The sequence below is a fragment of the Macaca fascicularis genome, chromosome 12 (assembly GCF_037993035.2).
Source record: "Macaca fascicularis isolate 582-1 chromosome 12, T2T-MFA8v1.1".
Classification (NCBI taxonomy): Eukaryota; Metazoa; Chordata; class Mammalia; order Primates; family Cercopithecidae; genus Macaca; species Macaca fascicularis.
The window spans coordinates 77,048,338-77,072,173 of NC_088386.1; the positions used below are offsets into that span (position 1 = coordinate 77,048,338).

General features: G+C 35.3%; 1 protein-coding gene across 4 annotated transcripts in view; it reads left to right on the top strand.

Annotated features, from left to right (window-relative positions):
• The window catches only part of ITGA4 (integrin subunit alpha 4), an 81,061-nt gene that overhangs the window by 43,880 nt on the left and 13,345 nt on the right, over positions 1-23,836 (top strand). For all 4 annotated transcript variants that reach the window (XM_074009553.1, XM_005573626.5, XM_074009554.1 and 1 more), the window contains 6 exons: positions 7,484-7,633; positions 9,525-9,601; positions 19,620-19,770; positions 20,892-20,987; positions 21,640-21,719; positions 22,661-22,750. In XM_074009553.1, the coding sequence (XP_073865654.1) occupies positions 7,484-7,633; positions 9,525-9,601; positions 19,620-19,770; positions 20,892-20,987; positions 21,640-21,719; positions 22,661-22,750 (644 nt within the window). The remainder of the gene's footprint in view (positions 1-7,483; positions 7,634-9,524; positions 9,602-19,619; positions 19,771-20,891; positions 20,988-21,639; positions 21,720-22,660; positions 22,751-23,836) is intronic.

Here is a 23,836-nt window from a genome sequence, read left to right on the forward strand (position 1 = left end):
TTTATAATGTGGAGGCTGTTGGTGGTGGTGACAAAAGCATTTCAGACAGTAGTGGAGGGGGTGGGGGAAAGAAAGGAATTGGAAGCGTTATAGGTTATTCTTTCAAAAGTTTTGCCTCAAAGGTGACCAAAGAAATGGAATTGGGGGTCAGTAGCTGAAGTGGAGTGAAGAGTTCTCTGGGTTTTTGTCTTTTAAGACGGGAGAAGCATTAGCATGTTTTTATGCTGATAGGCATGCTGCAATAGAGTGAAAAACTTGGGATATATGTAACAGGGGAGAAGAGCTGGAACTAAATTCTTGAAGGCAAAAAGGGAAGGATTAAATGTACAAGTGAAAGGGTTGGTTCTAGATAGGTATGTGCATGGTTCATCTGAGTATGTGCTTACAGGTGCTGAGTAGATGTGATGGGGACTATGGAAGTTCTTGTCTGATTGCTTTAATAATCTCAGTGAACTAAGAAGCAAACTCATCAACCAGAGTATGGATGAAGGAAGTGGTATTTGGAGTTTGGGAAGATGTGAAATAGTCTTCCAGGAGAATGTGAGAGTAACAAAATACAGGGTGGTTGTCAGATGGTGTCTGGGACCACTTGCACTCATTGTCATAAACTGAGTGTAGCCTGTGTGTTTGTGTGTGTGTTTTTTTTCCCCCCCTGTCACATTCAACCTTACAGGCAGGAGTAGATGAAGAGTTACAATTAACCAGGGTTGTGGTTTGATCAAGAGAGTGAAGCAAGCAAGGAGCATGCAGCAGGAGGGAATATACAAGGGAATGGTTATATTTTTGGTTGCGAAGTTGAAGCAGGCTAAGGAGGGGAGGGGTCACACCAAGAGGGTGAAGGACGAGGAAAGAAATTTCAATCGGAGATCCCAGTACAATCAGCAAATTGTTGGAATTGACTATTAAAGGGATTGAGCTGCAAAGATGGCACAGATATAAAATGTAAAAGCCTTGGAGACCTAAAAGTGAGGAAAAGATTGAATTTTGCTTTTATTTTTGCTGACAATTCTTTGATTACCTTATGCAAATGAAAGCCTTTAAACTTTATTACAAAATCCATTGTGTTCTTTGATGGTGGGGAATTCGGCTGTCAAAAAGACTCCAGATCTTAAGTTTATATAAAATTTATGTTTAAAAACTTATTCTCTTTTAATCACAATTCTTTAGTTTTATGCTAGATCTTCTTGGACTAGAGGTGCATTTTTAATAGTCTAATAAGGATCTATATCACTGTCATGTAGATTTTTGTTCTGGCATGTTATTTTTCTGAGGCTATGTGTTCATTTATCTGGTTTGTAGGGGAATCAGTTTTCTTAAGTCTAATCATAATTAAAATAGTATCACACAGGATTACTTTGCTTGACTGGTCAAAATTTGTTCCTCAAAAAATAAGGAAGAAATTGTCTTTATTTTTTAATTAAAAAAAAAAAACCTTTGTATTTTAGTTGATTATAATTAGGCCAAGCTTTAATTTTTGCCATCATAGCCATACAATTATTAGCTTTTGCTAAAGAGTTCATAATGATATTTCTGAAATATAAGGGAAATGGTTAATTTCATTTATACCATTTAGTGTTTTATCTATTGAAATCCTCTTCTATTAGACATTGCTTTTTCCTCTATGGAAAAGATGTTTCCCCATTTATGTAAGTATATGAAAATCTTTGTTTTTGCTTTATTTAAATATACAACTTCATCAAATTTTAGAGATTTCTTAGGACAAGGGATAATTTTGATGCAGTTTTGATTTAGAGAAATCCAAACTGTAACTCGAAACAGTTTTTAGACATGTTAGAGCAGCCATGGTAGTGAAACTTCACTTGAAATGTAGACGGATGATATCTCTTGGTTGATCTTGATGGAATCTCTGCATCAAAATATCCCCTGATATTTGAGAAGAGAAGAAGGGGTGCTACATTGGGATAACAAAAGAAGCAAAAGATTGCCTGTTTGTCTGCATTTCCGATAAAGCTAGAACTACTGGCTTAGTTGCTGAACAAAGAATGCCTGTCCCCAGAGATATTCTGAGAGCCAGTGAATTCAGTGGCCTTAGCGTGTTTTATTAAAATCATGATATCAACCTACCTGTGTAGATTAGTTAATTCTTTTTCTTTCTTTGATTTCTCAAATTCCTGAATTTTAGATTTCTGAAATACAGGGAGTTTATTTTGCTATGTAAATCTTTAGGTGACTTCTAAAACTCATCTTTTTTCCATAGTAATTTCAGGAAAACAAATGTGTATTTGATTAGTAAATTTTTTTGTGTGTTTTTAAATTTCATTTGCTTATATTATTGAGTGATACATGCACATAGCTTAATGAAATGTCATTTACTCCAAAGAAGAAATTTTTTAATGATAGCACACTATGGACTGATTCATATATGCAGACATTTCTGCTGAAAATCTAAGTGTGAGCAAACTATATAATTGTACCAATATTATGGTATTCTAGAAGTGAATTGATTATTATAACATTTTAGTTTTTTGTTAGGTTGCAAGATCTTTGAGGCAGGATATTATCTTTTGCATATTTGTATTCTTAGAGCTAGCACAATCCATTACATAAGGCAGAAAATAAATATTTAACACATTTATGGATGCTATGTTCTTGGTGCTATTTAAAAAATTCTATAAGAAAAATCTGAGAATGTTCTATTGGTATCGTGGTTAGGGCATTTGTCTTGGGGGTGCTGTCTTTTCTCAGGAAATTGTAGTGCCAGATGTTTAACAGTTCTCTACCACTTGAGACAAGCTTACTACATAAAGGGACTGCAATTTTACAGGATGGTGATGGTTCAGGTGACAACCTATGTCTTGGTCTCAGCTTTTCCTTCCCAAGCCCTACATAAGCACCAAAGAGGTATTTCAAAAATCTAGTCATATTCCTTGCTTAAAATCTTCCTATGTAAGAGCCTCCCCAACCCCTTTTATGTGTCGATTAGGTGGCCCTACTTCTTCTGTATTTGGGCATGTCTGTATCAGAATATTCATCCCCCACACTGTCTATGTGGATTTGTGGAACATAGATTGGGACAGGCACTGACTTTCAGTTTTGTATCCCTAGAGCTGCCTTGGACACAGTAGACCCATGAATAGATAGCTTCAGATATTTATTCCTGACATTATTGTTTAGTGATATAAAATTTTTTGGCCCACCCTTTAAATAAATTAACAGGACATGGGCCTGTTGCTCAGCTCTCAAGCTGGCCAGAAATACAGATTTCCATGAAAGTCAAGCAAGAAGACAGACGTTATATAATTTCAGGCATGTGCTAATTTGCATGCTTGTGGGCACCCTATTTTATGTAATTGTCCATAAAAATGTGGCATGGAATCTTCATTATTTTTAATATACATAGCACTTGCCCATCCAAATTTAAAAATTTAAACAAATCTACTTTTTTACTCCCAAATATTTAATCACTTTAAGACATTTTTGATATTACAGATTTTGTCCTTAGGTGGAGCTGCTAAAGTTAGTGTGTGTATCCGTCAAATACAGTTTTTGCAAGAGTGCATGTACATTTTATATATTGCAAGAAAAGTGTAATTAATAGCTAATTAGGATAATGAAAGTAATATACACCAGATGTAGAGAAGACCTTGTGGAAAATTAGTATGAATTTGATAGCATGTGATTTGGTCAAAGCAAGCTTGTTGAGAAGAATTAAAACAGTGGACATGTGGAGGGACAATCAGTGGCCGTCTAGCTCCTAACCTAGGGAATAATTTAATCAAGTTTGCTATTGTAATACTCAGGGCTTCAAGCTGTTCAGTTTTCACAAGTCGATAACTTGGGATTTGGCCTTGATTCGCAGCATTCCTATATGGTCAAGGTTTCATGTTGAGATGATCCCTTACCAAGTAATTTAATGAAAGCATCTCTGTATAAGAATGGAAAAGTAATCAGGGATCTTGAGTACTCTGATTCAGGCTCCAAATGTTCTAAATACCATTTAATAAATAGAGGTCTACTCCTTGTTCTGTAACTAATTTTCTATTTAATGTTGATTGGTTGGCAGTAGTTCAGTTTTCTTATTCCTTCCAAATGTTCACCAGAATCTCTTATTCTAGGAAACTGAAATTTAGTAATTCCTTAGTTGGCTTATATGCCTGCATTTTGAAGCAACATACAAATTTTGTCATGTCTGCCTTATGGACACTATGTCATTTAATCATCACAACAATAAGGTATAGGTATAACCACCATAATTGTTATTATTCCAATTTTCAGATAAGATAACTAAGCCATAGACAAATTAAGAAACTTGCCCAATGTTACATAGATAATAACTGGTGGACCCTAGATTTGAACACCAGTGCTTCACCTTTAGACCACTATTGCTTTTAACACATAAATTGATAATGTTGTAAATGAAAAGAAAAAAAATTACATCTTTTTTGTTTATAATTACACAAAGATATAGAATAGTCTTTTATGTGATGTGTATCATCTTTGTTAAATTACTTCATTGATTTTTATCAAAAGTTACTATATAAATAATATAGCAATACAGCAATAATCTGTGTGATAGGAATTTTTTTCCCTATTCCTTAAGGATTATTAATTGATGAGCTTTGAAAATAATCTATTCCTTACCTGCCTTGGGACAGTAATGTTTAAGCCATATTGCAATCTTGAAATGTCTGTAGATAAATAGAAACCTGGTCCACTGACATTACTCAGTAGGAGGTCTGTCAATTGCAGTGTCATGGGTCTACCCTGAGGAACTCAACGGGCATAATATAAACCTCAGTTATGGTTTAAGTTAATATGTCTAGCCTGGGTGAAAACACTTGACTCTTTAATGGTCAAGAGGGAATTTGTTGAATCTATTTTTTAAAATGAGAAGAACCTATAGATTGAAATGGCCATATGAAAAGTAGAGTAAAAATTGAGCCTTAAATTATTAGTATGAAAGACATCACAGTCCGTGACTAATTCTTCAAATTATCTCCTGAGTATAGCAACAATTCTAATACCAAGAAAAACAAAAACTGCATAGATTTTCTCCACTAGTTTCTGTGTAGGTGGGCTATATGTGGTGATGTGAACTGCTCTCTCATATCCTGAGATCATTTCTACTTTTAATTTTTGCAGTGTCTAAAATCTTATTTTATAGATTTCTCATCGACATGGCTTTATGTAATTTCTCATTTGAATTCTGTTATAAATCCTCTTAGGTTACTTTAGTAGTAAAATCTTTTTAGCCTACTCTTTTAGAAAAGGAGAAGTTTGTTTTGTTGAGTGCCCTTTGAAAATCACATTTCTGACTGTGGACTGCTTGAACAGGTGCTTTCTAAGAGACATTGTTTTATATGTTATTTGATTTTCATATACACTTATCCTGTAGTATCCATGGGGGATTGGTTCCAGGATACTATTCCAGGACCCCACTTGGATACAAAAATCCAAGGATCCTCAAGTCCCTTATATAAAATTGTGCCATATTTGCACTTAACCTTTGTAAATCCTCTCATATACTTTAAATCATCTCTAAATTATTTATAATATGTAATACAATGTAAATGTTATGTAAATACTTGTTATACTCTATTGGTTAGGGAATAATGACAAGAAAAAAATCTGTACATGTTCAGCACTGATGCAGCTATCCATTATTTGCCAACTATTTTTGATCCAAGGTGGCTGAACCCACAGATGTGGAACTGATGGGTACAGAGGGCTGATTCTCTTTGTTTTCATAGACTTGAGAGTCTAGGACACTTTTACTATCTAGTGAAGTGCTTACTTAATCGAATGACAAATGCTTTCAAAGATATTTTCTTGTTGATTATTTCACTGTGTGTAAGAAAACAATTTTGAAAATATGGAATTTCTTAGTGATGCTAGCAAATAATCAAATGAAAAAATCATTTGTAAGTTGATAGAAAATATTTTTAAAAGAAAATAATGTCTGCATATACAAATAAAGGTTAAAATATAAGAATTGACAATCACTTGTAATAAACTCGAGCTGTTTCTTTGGAGACAGAAGACAATGAATTTTAAAAATCTGATTATAAAAAAAAGCTTGTGACCACATATCAAGAAGAATAGGAGTAAGAAATGCTGTGTAGACATTAGTTAAGATATTAAGTGTAGAAGAATGTTATACAGGGCAGAATGGATTGTGAATGGGTTACAATTTCTGCGTAATTGGTAAATAAATTCAAGAATTCTTTGTGAAGTACAAAAGCACAATAAACTTAAAAAAAAAAAATAACCAGTTGCAGTGGGTCAAGCCTGTAATCCCAGCACTTTGGGAGGCCGATGGGGGCGGATCACTTGAGGTCAGGAATTTGAGACCAGCCTGACCAACCTGGTGAAAACTGGTCTTTACTAAAAATACAAAAATTAGCTGGGTGTGGTTGTGCATGTCTGTAATTCCAGCTACTCAGATGACTGAAGTGGGAGGATCATTTGAACCCAGGAGAGGGAGATTGTAGTGAGCTGAGATCACGCCACTGCCCTCAAGCCTGGGTGACAGAGCAAGACTCTGACTCAAAACCGAAAAAAAAAAAAAACCAAAACTTTAACAACTAATAAGAAAATCAGTAAAGTGACCAGTATATACAATTAGATGTACAAAACGAATACTTTGCCTATATACCATTCAATATCTGTTAGAAAATATGATAGAAGAGTTCCATAAAGAAAGAAAAGGGCTGGGTATGGTGGCTCACACCTGTAATCCCAGCTCTTTGGGAGGCCAAGACTGGAGAAGCCCTTGAGCCCAGGAGTTCAAGACCAGTCTGGAAACATTGCAAGACCCTGCCTCTATAAATATGAAAAAATTGGCTGGGCATGGTGGTGCACACCTGTAGTCCTAGCTACTCTGAAGCTGAAGAAGAAGGATCGCTTGAGCCCAGGAGTTCAGAACTGTGGTGAGCTATACTTCATTCCAGTCTGCTGATAGAGGGAGATCCCATCTCTTAAAAAAAAAAAAAAAGAAGAAGAAGAAGAAAAGAAAAGAAAAAAAAAGAAGAAAAGAAAAGAAAAAAAAAGGGAATAACTAAAAAGGATGTTTTATAATATCTGGAGTCAAATGAATCAAATTTAATTGAAATGTTATTGAGAGATAGAAAACATATAGGGTAATGTTAAATGGGATAAAAAGCACTTTGAAATGATTTATAAAAAGTTTATCATGAAAAATGCGTATAATACCAAGTTATCTTTTAAATGCATAGAAAATAGCACAGAAGAAAATACTCCCAAGTATAGACCTTTATAACTATTATTGGATGGTGGTATTTTTCATTTTTATTCTTTTTGTGTTTTTCATAAGAAACATAAATGCTTTTGTGTGATATGAAGAAATATACATCTTCATTTTTTTAACAGTTTAGATGAAAGATAAGTATTTGCTTTGTCTTCCATGTACAGTGTTTGGCCTTATTCAGGAGAGAAGTTTTATATTTTTTTAATCTACATGCTTGTTTTTGTTATTAATTCATATGGTTGTTATTTTCCTTAGAAAGATGTGCGGGACATCCTTACCCCAATTCAGATTGAAGCTGCTTACCACCTTGGTCCTCACGTCATCAGTAAACGAAGCACAGAGGAATTCCCACCACTTCAGCCAATTCTTCAGCAGAAGAAAGAAAAAGACATAATTAAAAAAACAGTAGGAATATTTTCCTTTATCCAAATTATTATGTGGCATTTAACTAAATTTTTAAAATATGGCATCATCCTGAAGAAGTGAACTATATGTCAGAATTTTTTTTAATTTTATGAATTTTTAAAAATATAAAAATAGATTTATGATGTGCCTTGTTTTTCATTTCTTTAAATTGTTTATATTCCCTTTAGGATATTGAACTGAACATTTTAAAATATGCATTTAATCACAACAGTAGATTATCATATAAAATGCTACTGTTCTATTTTTGATGGCTTGCCAGTGAAGAGAGGTATTACTAGAGAGAAATCATAATGGGAGAAGGTTGTATTTATAAGTTAGTTATTCAGTGTCATCATGTGTCCTCAGTTTATCTTCCTCTTCTCATTCTCTGTCTCCCTTGCTTTCATCCTACTCACAGATTCACTCAAGTCTTCATAATCAAATTTCCTTGCTTAGTTTTATCCATTTACAGACACATGTGTTTATGTTAAATACAATAATTTCTTTTAAAAAATCCATTTTTCAGCCACATCCCGGGATCAGTTGCATTTGAGATGGATCCTACATTCTAACCAGTGAACCGTTTTCTAAATTATCCCAAAATATTTAAGTTTCACTGACAATGTATTTATTCTCCGGAGTCCTGTTGTTCAGACCTTTACTGTCTGCCAACACAAAGACATAGTGTTTGTCCAAAAACAGGATGTGTCTGGGCATTGTAAAAAGCCTTCATTAAAATGTTCACTAATGACACACAGAATGTAAAAGATGAAAGGGACATTTAAAGGTCTAGTTCATATCCTGTCCAGACAAAATTGCCCCATAGTCACTTTAAGATAATTGAGCTTACAATCACCATTAGTCTAGTCTAGAATACAGGATCAAATGAAGATAACTGAAGAGCATATTTTTCCCTATACCCTCATATGAAAATATTTACGGAAGTCAGGGGCTGTTTTACTGTTCTGTTAAACTTCAGTCTTCAACATCAGCTCTTTGTAAATGTCTCTAATAGTGAAAATCAATATTGCAAGTACACAAGCCAAAACCTTAGCAATTTGTAGTTATATTAATTTATATTTTGATTCTTAGAACAACCTGCTTTACCAATAGAAATGAGAGGAAAAAAATCATATTTATTTAGAGAGATATTTACACTTCTCCCCCAACTGTAGGCACGCTATTTGACAGTACTCTAGTCACTTCACACTTAATGAGCCTGGCTCCTTCTGACTTTCTAGATCTCTCTTTGCTTTCTGCATCTGTCTCTCTTTACCTATTCCCATTATCTTCCCTTTTATCTCTCTCCATTTTTTCCTTTTTTCCAGCTTATGCCTTGGGTCTTCCTAGGTCCTTTGTAGTATTTATTGATCTTATTAAAAAGTTCAGAGTTAGTTAAATTCTGGAACCCTTATTTAATTTTGTTCAATGTTTCCTCTACGTAAAATTTCTAAGTATCTCCATGTAGCTAATTTCAGTGAATATAAAATCACTGTCACAACATCTGCCAAAATTAAGTGCCATTACTTACGTGTAATAAATGGGATCAAACTGCAGCACCAGAAAATTGAGAGGAACCCAATGAAAAAAAAATCTTGGTAGCTAATAGGCTCCTTCAATGCCTTTAACTTTTTTTCCAAATCTATTTCACTTATAAAATTTGGGCTTTAAATTTTACCTATTTAGAACTTAGCTCCTTTAGCCCTGCAAGTAATTGTCATTTGAACCCTACTAATTCTTACATTGAACTTTTTAAAAGAGATAAAGAATTGTCAATTTGATGTATCAATTTTATTTTTCTCATGCATCACAGATGTCATCTTCTTTAAAATATATATATATATACTTGCGGATTAAATCAAAATAAAAAACATTGTCATTTTATTTCCAGATAAGCTTTGCAAGGTTTTGTGCCCATGAAAATTGTTCTGCTGATTTACAGGTTTCTGCAAAGTTTGGGTTTTTCAAGTAAGTATATGTGGTATAGTCTCTGTTATTCATCAAGGGGGGGTAATGAGTGTGTGCATTTGCATTCCCAAAAGAAAAGGAATAAGAGCTAACCCTTGAAAATTAACAGCATTTAAAGAATTAGCAACACAATGGTTAGTTTTTTTATTGCCCAGAAAATTGTTTATATCACTCAGACTGATATATAATCCAAGTATGACCAATTTAAAAAGGATTAAACCATCTTGCTCTTCTAAATTCATAGAAGGGGAAACAGAGAAAAAGGAAATAGATGTGATGTGCTTTAGAATAGCATCCAGCACAAAGCAAAGACTGGATAATTGTTGGTTGCTGTCATTATTTTATGATGGCAAATAAACCACTGCAATTTTGTATCATATCTGGATCCCCTATATTCAAATCATTTTGCATATCAAAGAGATGATGTGAAAACAAGGACCAGAGAGAGAGACAGAATGAACACTTCAGGTTGAGGATTGATCATAGAAGACAAGTGAAAGAGGGGAAGCAGATGCATCAGTGACAGGGCAGGAAAACAGAGAACTATTTTTGGGAGATTGGGATATAAATGGAGCAGCTTTAATCTGGGGCATGTTGAATTTGGAGGGACTTTTATATGTGGCATTCCGCTTGAAAATCTAGTTCAGGATTATGTTTGGAAGTTCCTCTATCCATTAGTGACTTGTGAGATGGCCCAAGGGATAGAAATGTGAATTTTATAGAGGAAAAAATTATGGATCAAATCTTAGGGAACAGTTTTATTCAAGGAGATTAAAAATGGGGAGTCCCTGTAGGAGACTGAGAAGGCATCTTCAAGGAATTAAAGAGAACCAAGTCCCTGGTGAAATAGCCAATGGAGAATATAAAAAGGGAGACAATATTGTAAAATTTGTAAAAAGATCAGATAGCATAATGTCTAAAGAAAGGTCATGGAAGTCAGCAGTTATTAATAAAATGTGACTGGTGGCAAAAAAAATGGGCATCACTGGCAAATGCCAAGATAGAACTCTTAGTGCAGAAGTAGCCAAATGAGCCTAAACCAGTGTCTCTTGAGTTTCACACCCACCCACATATCAAATTCCCTATTAGAAATGTCCTTTTGGGTGCCCTATAGTTTCAATCTGCCCAGGCACTATCCAGGAATGACAAGGCTGTTAGAAAGTTACCAAAGCCAGAAACCTAGGGCTCAATCTGCATTCTTTTCTCTTTCTTGTTCTTGATATCCAGAACTATTAAGTTCTACAACGCTACCACCTAGATGTCTTTCTTATCCATCATGCTTTGATATCTCTACAGCACTATTACTCCAAACTAGGCACTCACTATACTACCTAGTCACTAAGTTCTCCTGCTTTCTAGGATACTGGCCTTTGATTTTGCATTAACATACACATGTGATAACAGTGCTTCAGTGGCTCATTTTAGACTTAAAATCTAAACTCCTGGATGGTATTTTTCACCAATTCCCCAGGGAGTTTTTCCATCAATGTCTGAATACTTAAGGTTGTTTGGCTGTGCCATGCTCTCCTGAACCTCTGTATCTTCTCACTTCTTCTGCCTATCTACCTGATTCACTTTTATTTATCTTTTAAATCTCAGCTGTTTCCTAGGGGAAGCCCCCTGTTGTTCAGCTACTTAAACTTAAGTTCTGTTGTGCCCTTGGTCCTATGGCACTCTGCTCACGATTATTGAGAGTCTGTCTCCACACTGTCCTGGAAGCTGCTGCAAAGCAGGGTCCTGTCCTTTCATCTTTGTGCTCCCAATGCCTAACAGTGCCTGAAGCGCTGCAGGTGACTGGAGAGGTTTGCTGAGAATGGAACAAGATCCCAAAAGGGATCAGATTCATAGGTAGAGGAATTAGCCTTAGTTAAGAATCTCTTTATCTTAAGCTAACAAGCTATGAAAGGGTGCTTGACATTAAGAAATTTCAGTGTGGAAGGAAGGGAAATACAGAGAACTCATGGATGGCTAGGATAAAAAGCAAGTTTATATATGGTAATTGAAGGCATTGAAGATATGTTTGGGAACTTGAAAGGAATGGAAAAAAAAATCAAAATAGCTGTTATGATAAAGGACAGGGAGTCCACTAGGAATAAGTAAAAAAGTTGACAAATAGGGTTCAGTACCCTACTGTGGTAGGATCACATACGGCCGAGAATCAATTATTTTTACTTATGTAATGTCAGTTTAGCCTGAGAGTCCATAGTGCAGGGCCAAAAAGCCTTGACCTATTTGATTGATGATTGGACTTTATACTTAAGTTACCCAGATTAACTGCTCAGATAATCCAAAAACAGTGACTACTGACTACTTTGTATCCCAGCATGTAGGGCGGTGCCTTTGTTGATTTCTTAGTTGAATAACTTATAATCTTCCCATTTCTGTATTTATTTTCTTCCTAAACTGCCTAATTGTCTTGGTGTTTTTACCCTCATGGGTCTTTGATAAGAAGACGAGTTGTGTGGGGGAAATCTTTTCTAAGTTGCAAGTAAAGGAGTGTTTTCATTTTCTTAAATCAGACGCTTGTGCTATCACCTTTCATTGCAGTCTCTGGCCTACGAGAAAATGAGACATTGACGTTTATAAGAAAATATTACTAACTATGCTTCTTTCCTGAAGAATGAAAATTCATCTTAATGAATTCTTTTTCTTTGTTACATGTTTTTTCACAACAAAATACCTACTTTGCACTTTTAATTGAGAGCGATAATATTTCTTGTAGCCTATCAAACCCATTATGATTTTAAATGGCATAATGATTTTAAATGGAGTGTAAGGCTGTGTTTCTTGAGGTGTTGTCTCTAAGCCACCTTTATGAGAATCACCTGGATGCTTGAAAGAAATGCAGGTTCCTAGGCCCCAGACCATCCAAGTCAGAACTAAAGGGGACCAGGCCACAGATCTTCACAATTAATAGAGCTCCAAGTTCTTATCACACTGAAACCTAAGAACCAATGTGGTGGTGGTGAAGAGCTTCCAGATTTGAAGTCAAGCTGACCTGGTTCAAATCCCATATCTACTGTATTACTAGTGACCTTTTCAGAGAAGACTTTTAACCTCTCTAGACCTCTTTCCTCATTGCTAAGTGGATAAAAATAGTACCAACTTTTTAAGGTTGTCTTAAAGGGTAATAATGCAGACCAAGTGCCTAGTGCAAAGCCTGATTTACACGAAGGCTCAATAAAAGTCATTACTATTTTTGATATATTGTGGTTGGAATTTCTATAGATAAGATTTTTTAGTTTGGCGATAAAATGAAACATTGCCAATTCTATACATAATTCTGCATATAAACTTTATATCCTGAAAATATAGCTGGCTGTGACTGACTCAGTAGTTGCAGTCTTACAAGGTTTGAAGTGGCATGAATGTCCATATAAAGTAGTAGGCACCATGTTTTTTTAATCAACTAAGAAAGTTACAGGCTATGTATTTCTGTTAGATAAATGATAATTTATTTGAGGAACTTTCAGATGAGAGCGCTTCTAATTAATTTCTTAGACTCACAGTGAAAGGTTCTGACAAAGTGCTTTGTGTTCTAGTAAATTATACTCTATCAGACAAAAATATGTCTCTCCCACAGAGGTGTCCTCTCCCCTTTCTCAGAAACAGTAGAATTGTGACCATATGTTCCATGCATTCTCCCAGCTATAACTCTGCTGGCACTAATGGTATTTATGCACCCCAGAGCTATAAACCTGTTTTAGGTAAATGTATTTACTCAGTAAAGAACATGAGTTTCTGAAGACCACAATAATAAACTGTCAATAGTACACTAAGCAGTGCTTATCCACTCTCTCTCATCTCTTCATTAAGTTGAGGCTTCCTCCTGTATGTCTAAATGCTTAGGACAATAAACTACATTTAAAAGGACTTCCAGTGCAAAGTAAAGATGAACCAACATGACTTCAAGATTGCAAATATAATAGAAGGTATTAGCCACCACATAGGAAGTTTAAAATCAAATCCTCGATACAGATTACTCATGTAAATGACACCGCAATACATTTCTGCACCTCAGTTGTGCTTCCAGAATGAGTGATGTAAGCTTTCCCTGAACAATTGCTTCTGTATCTGTTAGGAATACTTCTAATTGCAAGTTTTAGAGTATTAAATAATAGTGACTTCGACAATAAAGATATTATTTTGCATAATAAGCAGTCTTGAGGAAGGATGTTCACAGGTTTGGTGAACAGCTATCAGACAGGACATTGATGGTTATCTTTCCAGCTCTCTCAGCTTTTCCTCATGATCACAGTACAGCTGGGCAGCATCAAGCAGGAGAGAAGGGAAAAGAGCAAAAGTGCTTTGTCCCCTTTAAGTTGCCCTTCCAGGAAGGGCAGTGCCTCATTAGATGTATTCTGATTAACCAGACCTGTGTCACCTGTTTATCCCTGATTCCGTCATGGTTGAAGGAGAATGGAGTCATCATGATCACAGTAAATTGATCCTGATTCAATTATTTTGTTATTGTGATACATTCTCTGGAGTTGAACCTAGAGGTCTGTCTTCTGAAATATTAAGGGAATGCTGCCTGTCACCTGCATAATCCAGGGCTCTGTTGGCAGCTAAGAAGGGAAATCACTGTTGGCTAGACAATGAGCAATGAGCAACATCTGCCACTATACTGTTAATCCCCCAAAGAGCTAGTCTGATGAAATTGTCCATTTTTAAAATGGAAATAGTAGGAATATTTGCCTCACTGACCGCATAAAGTTGTGGGAGAATGAATTATATGCTTTATAAACTAAGACATGTTAATTACTGGTTCAATCTTTCAATTTAGGTTTTTCTGCTCTTCTCCCCTTAACCTCAGTGAGTTTGCCTGTCTTTAATAAAATATTCCTAAATGTCAGGTAATCTGTCTATTCCAATGGGCAAGAATTTTTCAGTGTTGTCTTTTTCCCTGAAGTCAGTAGTAAAGGAAAAAAAGATAAAAATTTTACTTAGGCCTGTAGGCTACTTGCTGCAGGTTACTCTTTTGTCAAATAAATGAGTCGTGTGTCTTGACATAGTGAAGTGTGGTATCAGTTTACATTATATTTTATTCTAGCATCTTGATTAAAAACAAGTTAGCTATCAAGCCCTAATTCATTTTAGGCAGACAAGATGAATTCATTATACTAAGACTTGGGGAGCATTTCTTGCAAAATAAAGCTCTATTATTCACTCAGAAAAAAACATAGAGCCTGGTGCTGCAGTACATCATTTTTCTGTTTTTCCTCTGTCACTTATTAAGTTATGATTCTGTATGTACACAGTACCTTGATTTGTTTAAGTTACATGGATTCTAGGCTGCTTTGTAAATTTCAAGTCTGCATTATGCATGTTTTAATGAAGAATGAACTATGAGTCCCGGGGACAGCTCTGATTCAGTCTTGTCGCACTTCCAGATGTGCACCTGGTTCTTTATTATGTCTCACAGAGGAAGCTGGTAGGTATCTTTCTGAGAGCATCTTGTTAATGAATCAATTTACAGTAAGATGTATATTTGGGGAAAAAAAGTAGAATTGTAATTATGGTAATGTGGCAAAATAGCTTAAAAATGGAAAATAAACCAGGAATCTAGCTGCTGAAATGTGACCATTGTGTTTCTCTTTAATTTGCTGTTGTCTTGGAACCTAGCTGTTTATGCAGTGCTTTCACCTTCTGTTGCTTGTCTAAGTGCCAACTTCTTTCCCAAAGGTGTTCAGTGACTAATGCTTTGGTTACAGGCCAGAATATTTTATAAATGTCTATTTCTGGGCAGCTCTTCTACAAGTCTTAATTAAACTTTAATGTCAAGCTGAAGTTTACTTTTAGAACCTCTTAGGTTGCTTTAGTCCTAACATGATTATAGAGTTGGGGTGGTGAGGGGGGGGATGTGGGACAGCCATATTCCCACACATTTCCTCTCTCCCATTTAACAGTGACACCAAGCAGATGCATACTACTTAACCCCAAGCTTTACAACACAGGCATGAGTAAATCACAGCCATTCCCTAAAATGTTGTGGTAGCACACTGTCACTCAGACTCCTCCACCCTGCAGTAGTGCCCAGGGTTTAGAATTACTGCTTTGTTTGTTATTACACATTCTTCCAGCATATCCAACTGCTCACATCAAGGATCCCAACGTAGAGATGATGCATATGGAAGTAGCATTCTTTCCTTTCTTCTCCATGTCTGGAGGAGTTATGAGGAGTGGGGGATCATTTTCTCTAATTCTGTATGGCTTATTGTGGTAAAGAACTGCATCCTATGCCATCTGAAACAATGAAGTTTCTATTATAGTCAGAATAGTACAAATAGATTTCAATTAAATATGGCAATATGTTATATGTTTATTTTGTAATTAATGTACTCATCAATCGGATTGCTCTGAAGCAAGTGCCTGCATCTTTTATCTGTGAAGGGACAGATAGTACATATTTGAGTTTTTGTGGGACAGAGATCTCTGTCCCAACTACTCGACTCTGTACTCGACTCTGTCACTGTAGTGCAAAAGCATGGCTGTGTTCTCATAGAACTTTATTTACTAAAGTAGGCAGACATATGAATTTGGCCTTCAGGCAGTAGTTTACAGACCTCTACTCTATGATATGCTTGCTTTTTACATGGAAATTCTAAAGTATACATATTTTTATTAAAAGTTCCTGGTAGTATATTTTGTTTTATAAACGTAGTTTGTCAGAATAACTTAGGCTGGTTGCCAAAATAAGCCAAGATTCAAATATTTTAAAGAAATTAATCCTGGGTTAAAAAATTATAAGAATCTCTCCTAGACAGGAACATAAAGATAGATATAAATATACATCTAGCCTACAGAATTACATGTATATGTCGAACAAAAAACTATATTAGTTCCAAAATTGGAAATTGTCAAAAGCCCCATGGATAATTGAAAGGATAAGATGTGGCATATTCATAAAATGGACTATATACACCAATGATAAACGTTTTACAACTACGTGTACCAATATGTTAATCTCACAAAGTTTTGAATAAAAGCCATGCAAAAGAACAGATACTCAAAGATTACATACTCAGATACTCAAAGATTACATTTATATAAAGTACAAAATTGAGCAAAGCCAACTTATTAAAAATCAAGGAGGGTGGGGCCAATAACTGGAAGAAAAAAATCCCAGAGGGTTTTACAGTAGGGATGCTAATATTTTTTTCCTTGATCTGCGTGCTTAACACATGTATTCATCTTATAAAAAAATATTGAGCTGTATAATTAGGTTATGCGCATTTTTCTATGCATGTATTATACTCTGATAAGTTTAAAATAGAAAAACTTTCAAGCATTAAGTGAAGTGCCTGTTTTCTTAGAAGTTAAATTAGAGTTATAATAGTAGGGAAAAATGTCTAAGTTATTTTATTTGCGTATTCCGAGGTTCATAAGAATAATTCTCAAAAACCATACCACATTTGCAGTTTTGATTTTGCCATGGTCATATGATGTCATTAATTTATAAGTCATGTCAGTAGGTTTATCACCACTAAAACATTAGGTTTTCTGGATGGGGTACAGATCACAATGTGGTAACACTAGATATTTACTTACTTAGTGAGGCATTTGGAATTTGTATACCATCATAGAACAGATAAACATGGCTTAAGGCTATAATGTGACAGTATTTATGCTGATACTTTTATAACCTTCTAACAGTCAATAACTTATCCAATAATTTCCCTTTTTTTCTGACATGTTGCTTGGACTCCACCAAACCCTTCTTTATGTTTAATGCAGACATGTACATACCTGCTTATATTTTTGTAATACTATGTTCTTAGGCTCTGAGAAAGCATGTTAATCACGATCCAGCATCTACTCCCCAAGATAAATTAGTCTAGTGGTGAGAGGAATCAGACAGAGACTTGACATTGTGAAAATACCACATTATTATAGAGGTGCCCAGTATACTTTGGGAGAGGTGAGAAGCTGCCACCTTATGCTGTTAGGGGAGAGCAGTGCAAGGTGAAGGTGGTTAACAGTGAGTTTTAGCTGGAAGAACAACTAAGAATTATTGACATCCAAGCTAAATCTTGAAGAATAAGTACAAGTCAGATGCATGAAGAGGAGATGTTGACGTCAGAGTGCTAGTTTGAAGGAAGACACAAAACATCTTGATGTATCAGACACCTGTTTGTAGAAAATTGTGAGACAAAAGAATGAATTGTGCAGTGAAAGTGATGAAGCAGGGGCCAACTCTGGAGGGCCTCTGTGTCATGCTAAGGAGTCAGAACTCTTATCTCGAAAGCAATGTAAGGTTCTTAACAGACACATTATCTAGTTTGCTTTCTTGAAAATGACCCTCTGGTAGTGTGAAGATTGGATTAAAGGAGAGGAGAATGACTTGAGACAGATAAATCAGTTAGAAACTCAATCCAAGTGAATTTAGGTTCAATCATGACATTTTCAGACTTAAAAAATGTTTCCTGAGCAGCCAATTTAACCATAGTAGTAGAGAAAGAAAAAAAATCATGTCTTTACTATCTCAGGCAAAAAGTGGTTTCTCAGAGCTCTCTTCATAACTCTTGCTCATCTGTGTATTATTTTTTACATTTATTTACACATCTCTCCTTTATTATATCAGCTCTAGGAAGGAGTGAAGTGTGTTGGTATTTGGGAACAATGAACTTAGTGCCTGATTTATTGTATGGAAACTTTCAATTATATTCCTTCATGAATCTTCAAGTAATACTTAAAAGCAGAAATTTTGAAACATGTTCTTAAACTCTGTGCTTACATACTCTGTCTTTAATCAATTCACAAAAACTACTAAATTCCTACTGTATCTTTACTCTTTCCATGAAAAGTTTCTTCAAACACGAATCTTCTCTACAAATGTTGATTCAAAGGACACAATTTAAACATTATTGAAGAAACTTTCTAAATTCTGCACTGCTAAGTGGATATTTATCTTTTTTATCTATCCTCACCAGATATTTTGCTTTGGGTAACATGCTTCTTGACTTTGAACTAATTTTTCCAATTTTTAAATTACTAGAGATCTAAGAACTTCTGTCTTTGGGGAAAGTTTATAAAATGACATGCTGTAACAGAAAGTTTTCCTTAGCAACTAGCAGTTCTAACCCTCTCACTGGGAAAAAAGAATGAACTGTGTAGAAATTCGCAATTGTTTCAGAACTTTAGAACATTCTAGCTATGGCCTTTTAATAAGTTCCTTATGTCTCAAATACTTCATATTTAAAATATTCTAAGGGCTTCATACAGTATACATGACCCAGATCTTCACTGAATGGTAGGTGGTATGGAATAGGATGACTGAGGCTTAAAAATGCTAAATTACTTCCCCACTGGAAAGAACTGCTGGCAGTGCCAGGACTTGAACTCATGCATATGTGTGGATTTGCAGCAATCTATACTTTGCAATACACAGGAGGATGAAGCATTTCTCCAGTTCTGTTTTTAAATTTGGCCTAGTTACTGGTGGGGGTGACCAGCTGCTTCACACTTTAATTCTAGTCCCACAGATTTTAGTGCCACGCACTTGTGGGTGGACATAGTAGTTCTTCCTCATTGCCTTGCTCACTTCTACCAAGCATTCCTTTTAGTCTTCTCCTTTCTACCAGTTCCTTCCATTTTCCTCCCTTGATTCAGGCAGCAGTTAGTTCAATGTCTATTTTAGGCTTGCAAGAAAGAAAAGAAAAACTGCTTTGCCTTTAGAAAACGTTATGAAAAAATCAGGAAAATGTTAAAATTATAGAAGTGAGAGGTTACGCAGAAAAGAAATGAGAAAAGATGCCGTTTTAATTATAGCTCATTAAACTTTCCTTGGGTAATAGGTGACTGAATTTACCAAAAACATGAGAAAGAGTTCTTTTTAATATGGGTTTACATCTGCTTGCATAGGGTCAATCCTATGATTGTTTTTCCAAGAAAATTAGTATTTTATGTTCAGCATAAATTACATACATATATCCTTGTATGCCTATATACAGAGAGAGAGAGAGAGAGGGATTTTTATTACCTAAACAAGAACCAAATAATATTACTTAATTTTTAGGCCCCATGAAAATAAAACCTACCTTGCTGTTGGGAGTATGAAGACATTAATGTTGAATGTGTCCTTGTTTAATGCTGGAGATGATGCATATGAAACGACTCTACATGTCAAACTACCCATGGGTCTTTACTTCATTAAGATTTTAGAGCTGGTAAGTACTGTAAACCACAATAGCATGATACTACTTAGTATTTTACTTCATTTTTTAAAAGTAAATGGTAGAATTCACTTCACTGATTTGGGGTATAAGTCTTAATATTTAGGCTCTTAGTTATTTGCAGACTTCTTCCGTGCCCCTGCTCAGAATGGCAAGTTCTTGGGTCTAAAGTCCAAAGGCATCAGCCTCCTGTTTTCCAGTGCTAGGAGTAGGAGGAAGCTGTTTGGGTGCCTTTACATTCTCACTGCCGTAGCCAGCACACGTCTGATGTTGAAATAGTATGCCCCTTGATTGAGGTCCTTGCACAAGTAACATTGATCCTCCATCCTGGACTCCAGAGTTACTGTTCTTTATTTTAAGGTGACACTCAGACAATTAATGGAATTTTCTCTGTCCTTTATCAAATTCACTCGTCTTTTGTCCAGGGACCACACCTTCACACCAGGAGTGACCTTTGACCTCTCACGAATATCTATTACCTTCTTTCTCTAGTGTTTGCAATACTAGCAAAAGTAACCGTGGAAACTCAGATATTCAGACTGTATTTTTAAAGCATTTTATACTTATTGCAATTATAACCTCATTACACCTATTGAGATTATAGCTATTTTGATTAAATACCTTAAACACATTCTCACATACCAGACAGAAGAGGGCCATTAAAATATGAACCTTATGGATTCCTTGCCTCATGATTTTTCAAGGAATTCAGACCCTGGATTAAATAGGGACTATACCAAGATGAATGAAAGCTACAAGTCCAGAAATTTTTTTTGTGGAGAATCTGTTTGAATATTAGGGTATACATCTATACATATATATGTGTGTATATATATACATGTGTATATATACGTACATATATGTGTGTATATATACGTATATATATGTCTGTATATATATTATACACACACACATATACACATATACACACATATACACATATTTATATCATTTATTTATATTTCTATGTATCTCAAACATAAACAAATAGAAAATAGTTTTCCTAGGAAAGCAAATACTTCTGGGATATTCCTTTCCATAACCATCCTTAAACATATGTTACAAACTTTTTATTTCCTTCCTGTCCAAAACAGTTGTTTCATTTTTCCCATTAGGAAGAGAAGCAAATAAACTGTGAAGTCACAGATAACTCTGGCATGGTACAACTTGACTGCAGTATTGGCTATATATATGTAGATCATCTCTCAAGGGTAAGTGTTTTGCATTTATGCCTTTTGTTCACTATCATGAATATTTTTCTATTCTTCCCTATCTTTATGTTGCATATAAAATGTTACAAATATTTTAGCTTAGGGTAGGTAGCTGAATGATGAAATAAAACTGGTTCTTGAAATCTTTGAGCTTTGTGTTTATATTCTTGGCAATGTTTGCTGTTTTAAAGGGGGTGGCATGTTTACATCGAAATGGACATGTGCATGTGTCAATCAGAATTTTGCTCCCCCTACACACCCTTCCCCAACACTCCCCACCCCGCCACCCCCACCCCAGGTGGTCCTGTCTGCCAGGCATGTTACCTCTGCTACACAAAAAGGTGTTTTTGGCAAGAGTCTTCACTCAAGTTGTGAAAGCATTTCTAATTTTGTCAGTCTGGACTTGCCTGCGTTCACATTCAGAGACGCCTTTGTCTCTGAATGTTACTTGTGTAAATGTGTGTACTTTAAAATTGTCACAACCCCAACAACTTCCCTGAATCTTACTGCCAAGGGAGGAGTAGCTGATGCCTTTAGAATAGGTTCAATTCTACATTCCATAGAACATAAACTTTTAAGAAGAAAATTCAGATTATAAAAAATGTACTTAAGATTTTTTTTTTAATGGGCTTTCCTGCTCTGTGTTTTACAGATAGATATTAGCTTTCTCCTGGATGTGAGCTCACTCAGCAGAGCGGAAGAGGACCTCAATATCACAGTGCATGCTACCTGGTATAAGTTATTGTTAAAAAAATGAACTAGAAATGTACCCCCATATTTTGAGGGGGGGATTAGGAAAACCATAAAACTGTGTTCCATTAATTGTAAGAGAAAACTTCCCTTACATGGTCTGCTTTAAAAAAAAACAAACAACATAGTTAAATGGGAGTGACTGGTAATGTTTTAGCTCTTGAGCTATGTTAAGTATTTATTAGATTAGATTAGAGTGGACATGATGTGTCACGAATCACTCTGTGTATTTGAAATCAAAAACAGAATAAACAGTAATAACTCTACAAGATTTAAAAGTGAGGGCAATGACTGACATAGATATATCTCCTAGAGTAAATAGGAAATCGTTAATGACTATTTCATGAGTGAAGTTTCAACATATTTTTAAAAATTCAGAGTAAACATCAAGATGGACTTCATTTTACCTAACACAACAACTTGGTCACCCTCTCATCCTCAAAATCTCTATAAGTAAAATTGATTATAAAGATAGGTTAAGGCAGTACGACACTTGCTATACGGTTTAAAAACTTTTATGATTGATGTGCTTTCTTTGATCATTGAATTAAGTCTTGCAAAAATACTTCTTCAATCTAAAGAGAGTAATAAATTTGTTTCTAAACTACCTATTTATTTTGGTTTTTGTACTACCTAGAACATAAATGTTTTAAAGAAACAACTTTTAATCTAATAAATGTAACTATTTGTTAAAAAAAAAAACTCCTCTAGCATTAGAAGCAAATGATAACAGTTTAATGAGAGAAATTTTCTGCCAACCTTGTCCTAAAAAATTTTCACTGCCATATCTGCTTTTATCCCCACTCGTCAAAAAGCATCTAAGCAAACCTCTGAGTATATTAGGTATACAGGGTATGTAATTAGTTCTCTCTGAAGATTTTTCTGCTTGATGAATTCTAACAGGGTGTCTTCTATTTGTGTAGTGAAAATGAAGGGGAAATGGACAATCTAAAGCACAGCAGAGTGACTGTAGCAATACCTTTAAAATATGAGGTTAAGCTGACTGTTCATGGGTAAGTAGACACAAAGGCCTCCTTTCAAATTCAGAGCTGATTTACAGTTCCCTTGCTTCTTACATTAATGAAAAAAACTGCACTCTAGAATTTTTTTAAAAATAAAAACGGTACTATACTCTTCTAATAATTACCTCGTTTTTATAGTCCCTTACTTAGCTGTCCATTATAATAATGCACTCTATAATCATCACTGATACTACATCAAACTAGTACCCTGTTGGAGGAGATTTCTTACTGGGAGAGCCCCAATAAGCTAGCAAGGCCACACTGAGCCTTTCAGTTGTGCACTGTGTAATCCTAATCAGGAATTAGAAAGTGTGCAGTTTGCATAATCATACTCAATGCCCATGTCAAATGTGAAGTTCAGAGAAGTGTGAACTTAGCCAAATCACTATTCTGCAGACCCATATCTACACATGTGGCAAATGGATTGCGATGTGAGAGATCTGGTTGCAAGGTGTCCCTTGTCCACTTTTTATACCTATGGGATCACCAGATTCCTCAACTACAGCCCAAGTACCAGAATTCATTGCTTCCTCATGATTTTAATGATTGAATGGACCCCCTCTCATTCAAGAAGGAGATGTGTGGAGAAAGAATTAAAGGGGGCTTACGGAAACCTTCAGTAATTATACTGGAACTTATTCATGCTGTTAGTCCTTAGAACTACATTTTTATACAGAAGACATGAGTTACAGAACAAATAGACAGATGAGCCTTTCCTGTTGCTCTAAATATAAACTGTCCCCCAGTCATTTTATCCACTTAGAAAGGTGATATACAGTCATGTAAATGTAAAATGTCAGTGTCTGATGGAATTGAGTATCAAGTTTGAGATAAAGCAAACAGGCGAAAAAAGGCCATTCACAGCAGAGTAAGACCTAGAGAATCACGAGTAAGCAAATAAAAAGTTCACTGCATGTTTCCTGGTTTTCAGTGTTGATCTTGTCACTCCTCCTGGCTCATGATGAGTGTCTTCCTATTTTTCTGTTATTCACATCTCATTATTTTGAATAAGGAATGTTCACCTGTTAAACTGCCTAAATCCATGCTGATTCCTTTCCTGTTTCATGGGTTTCTAAT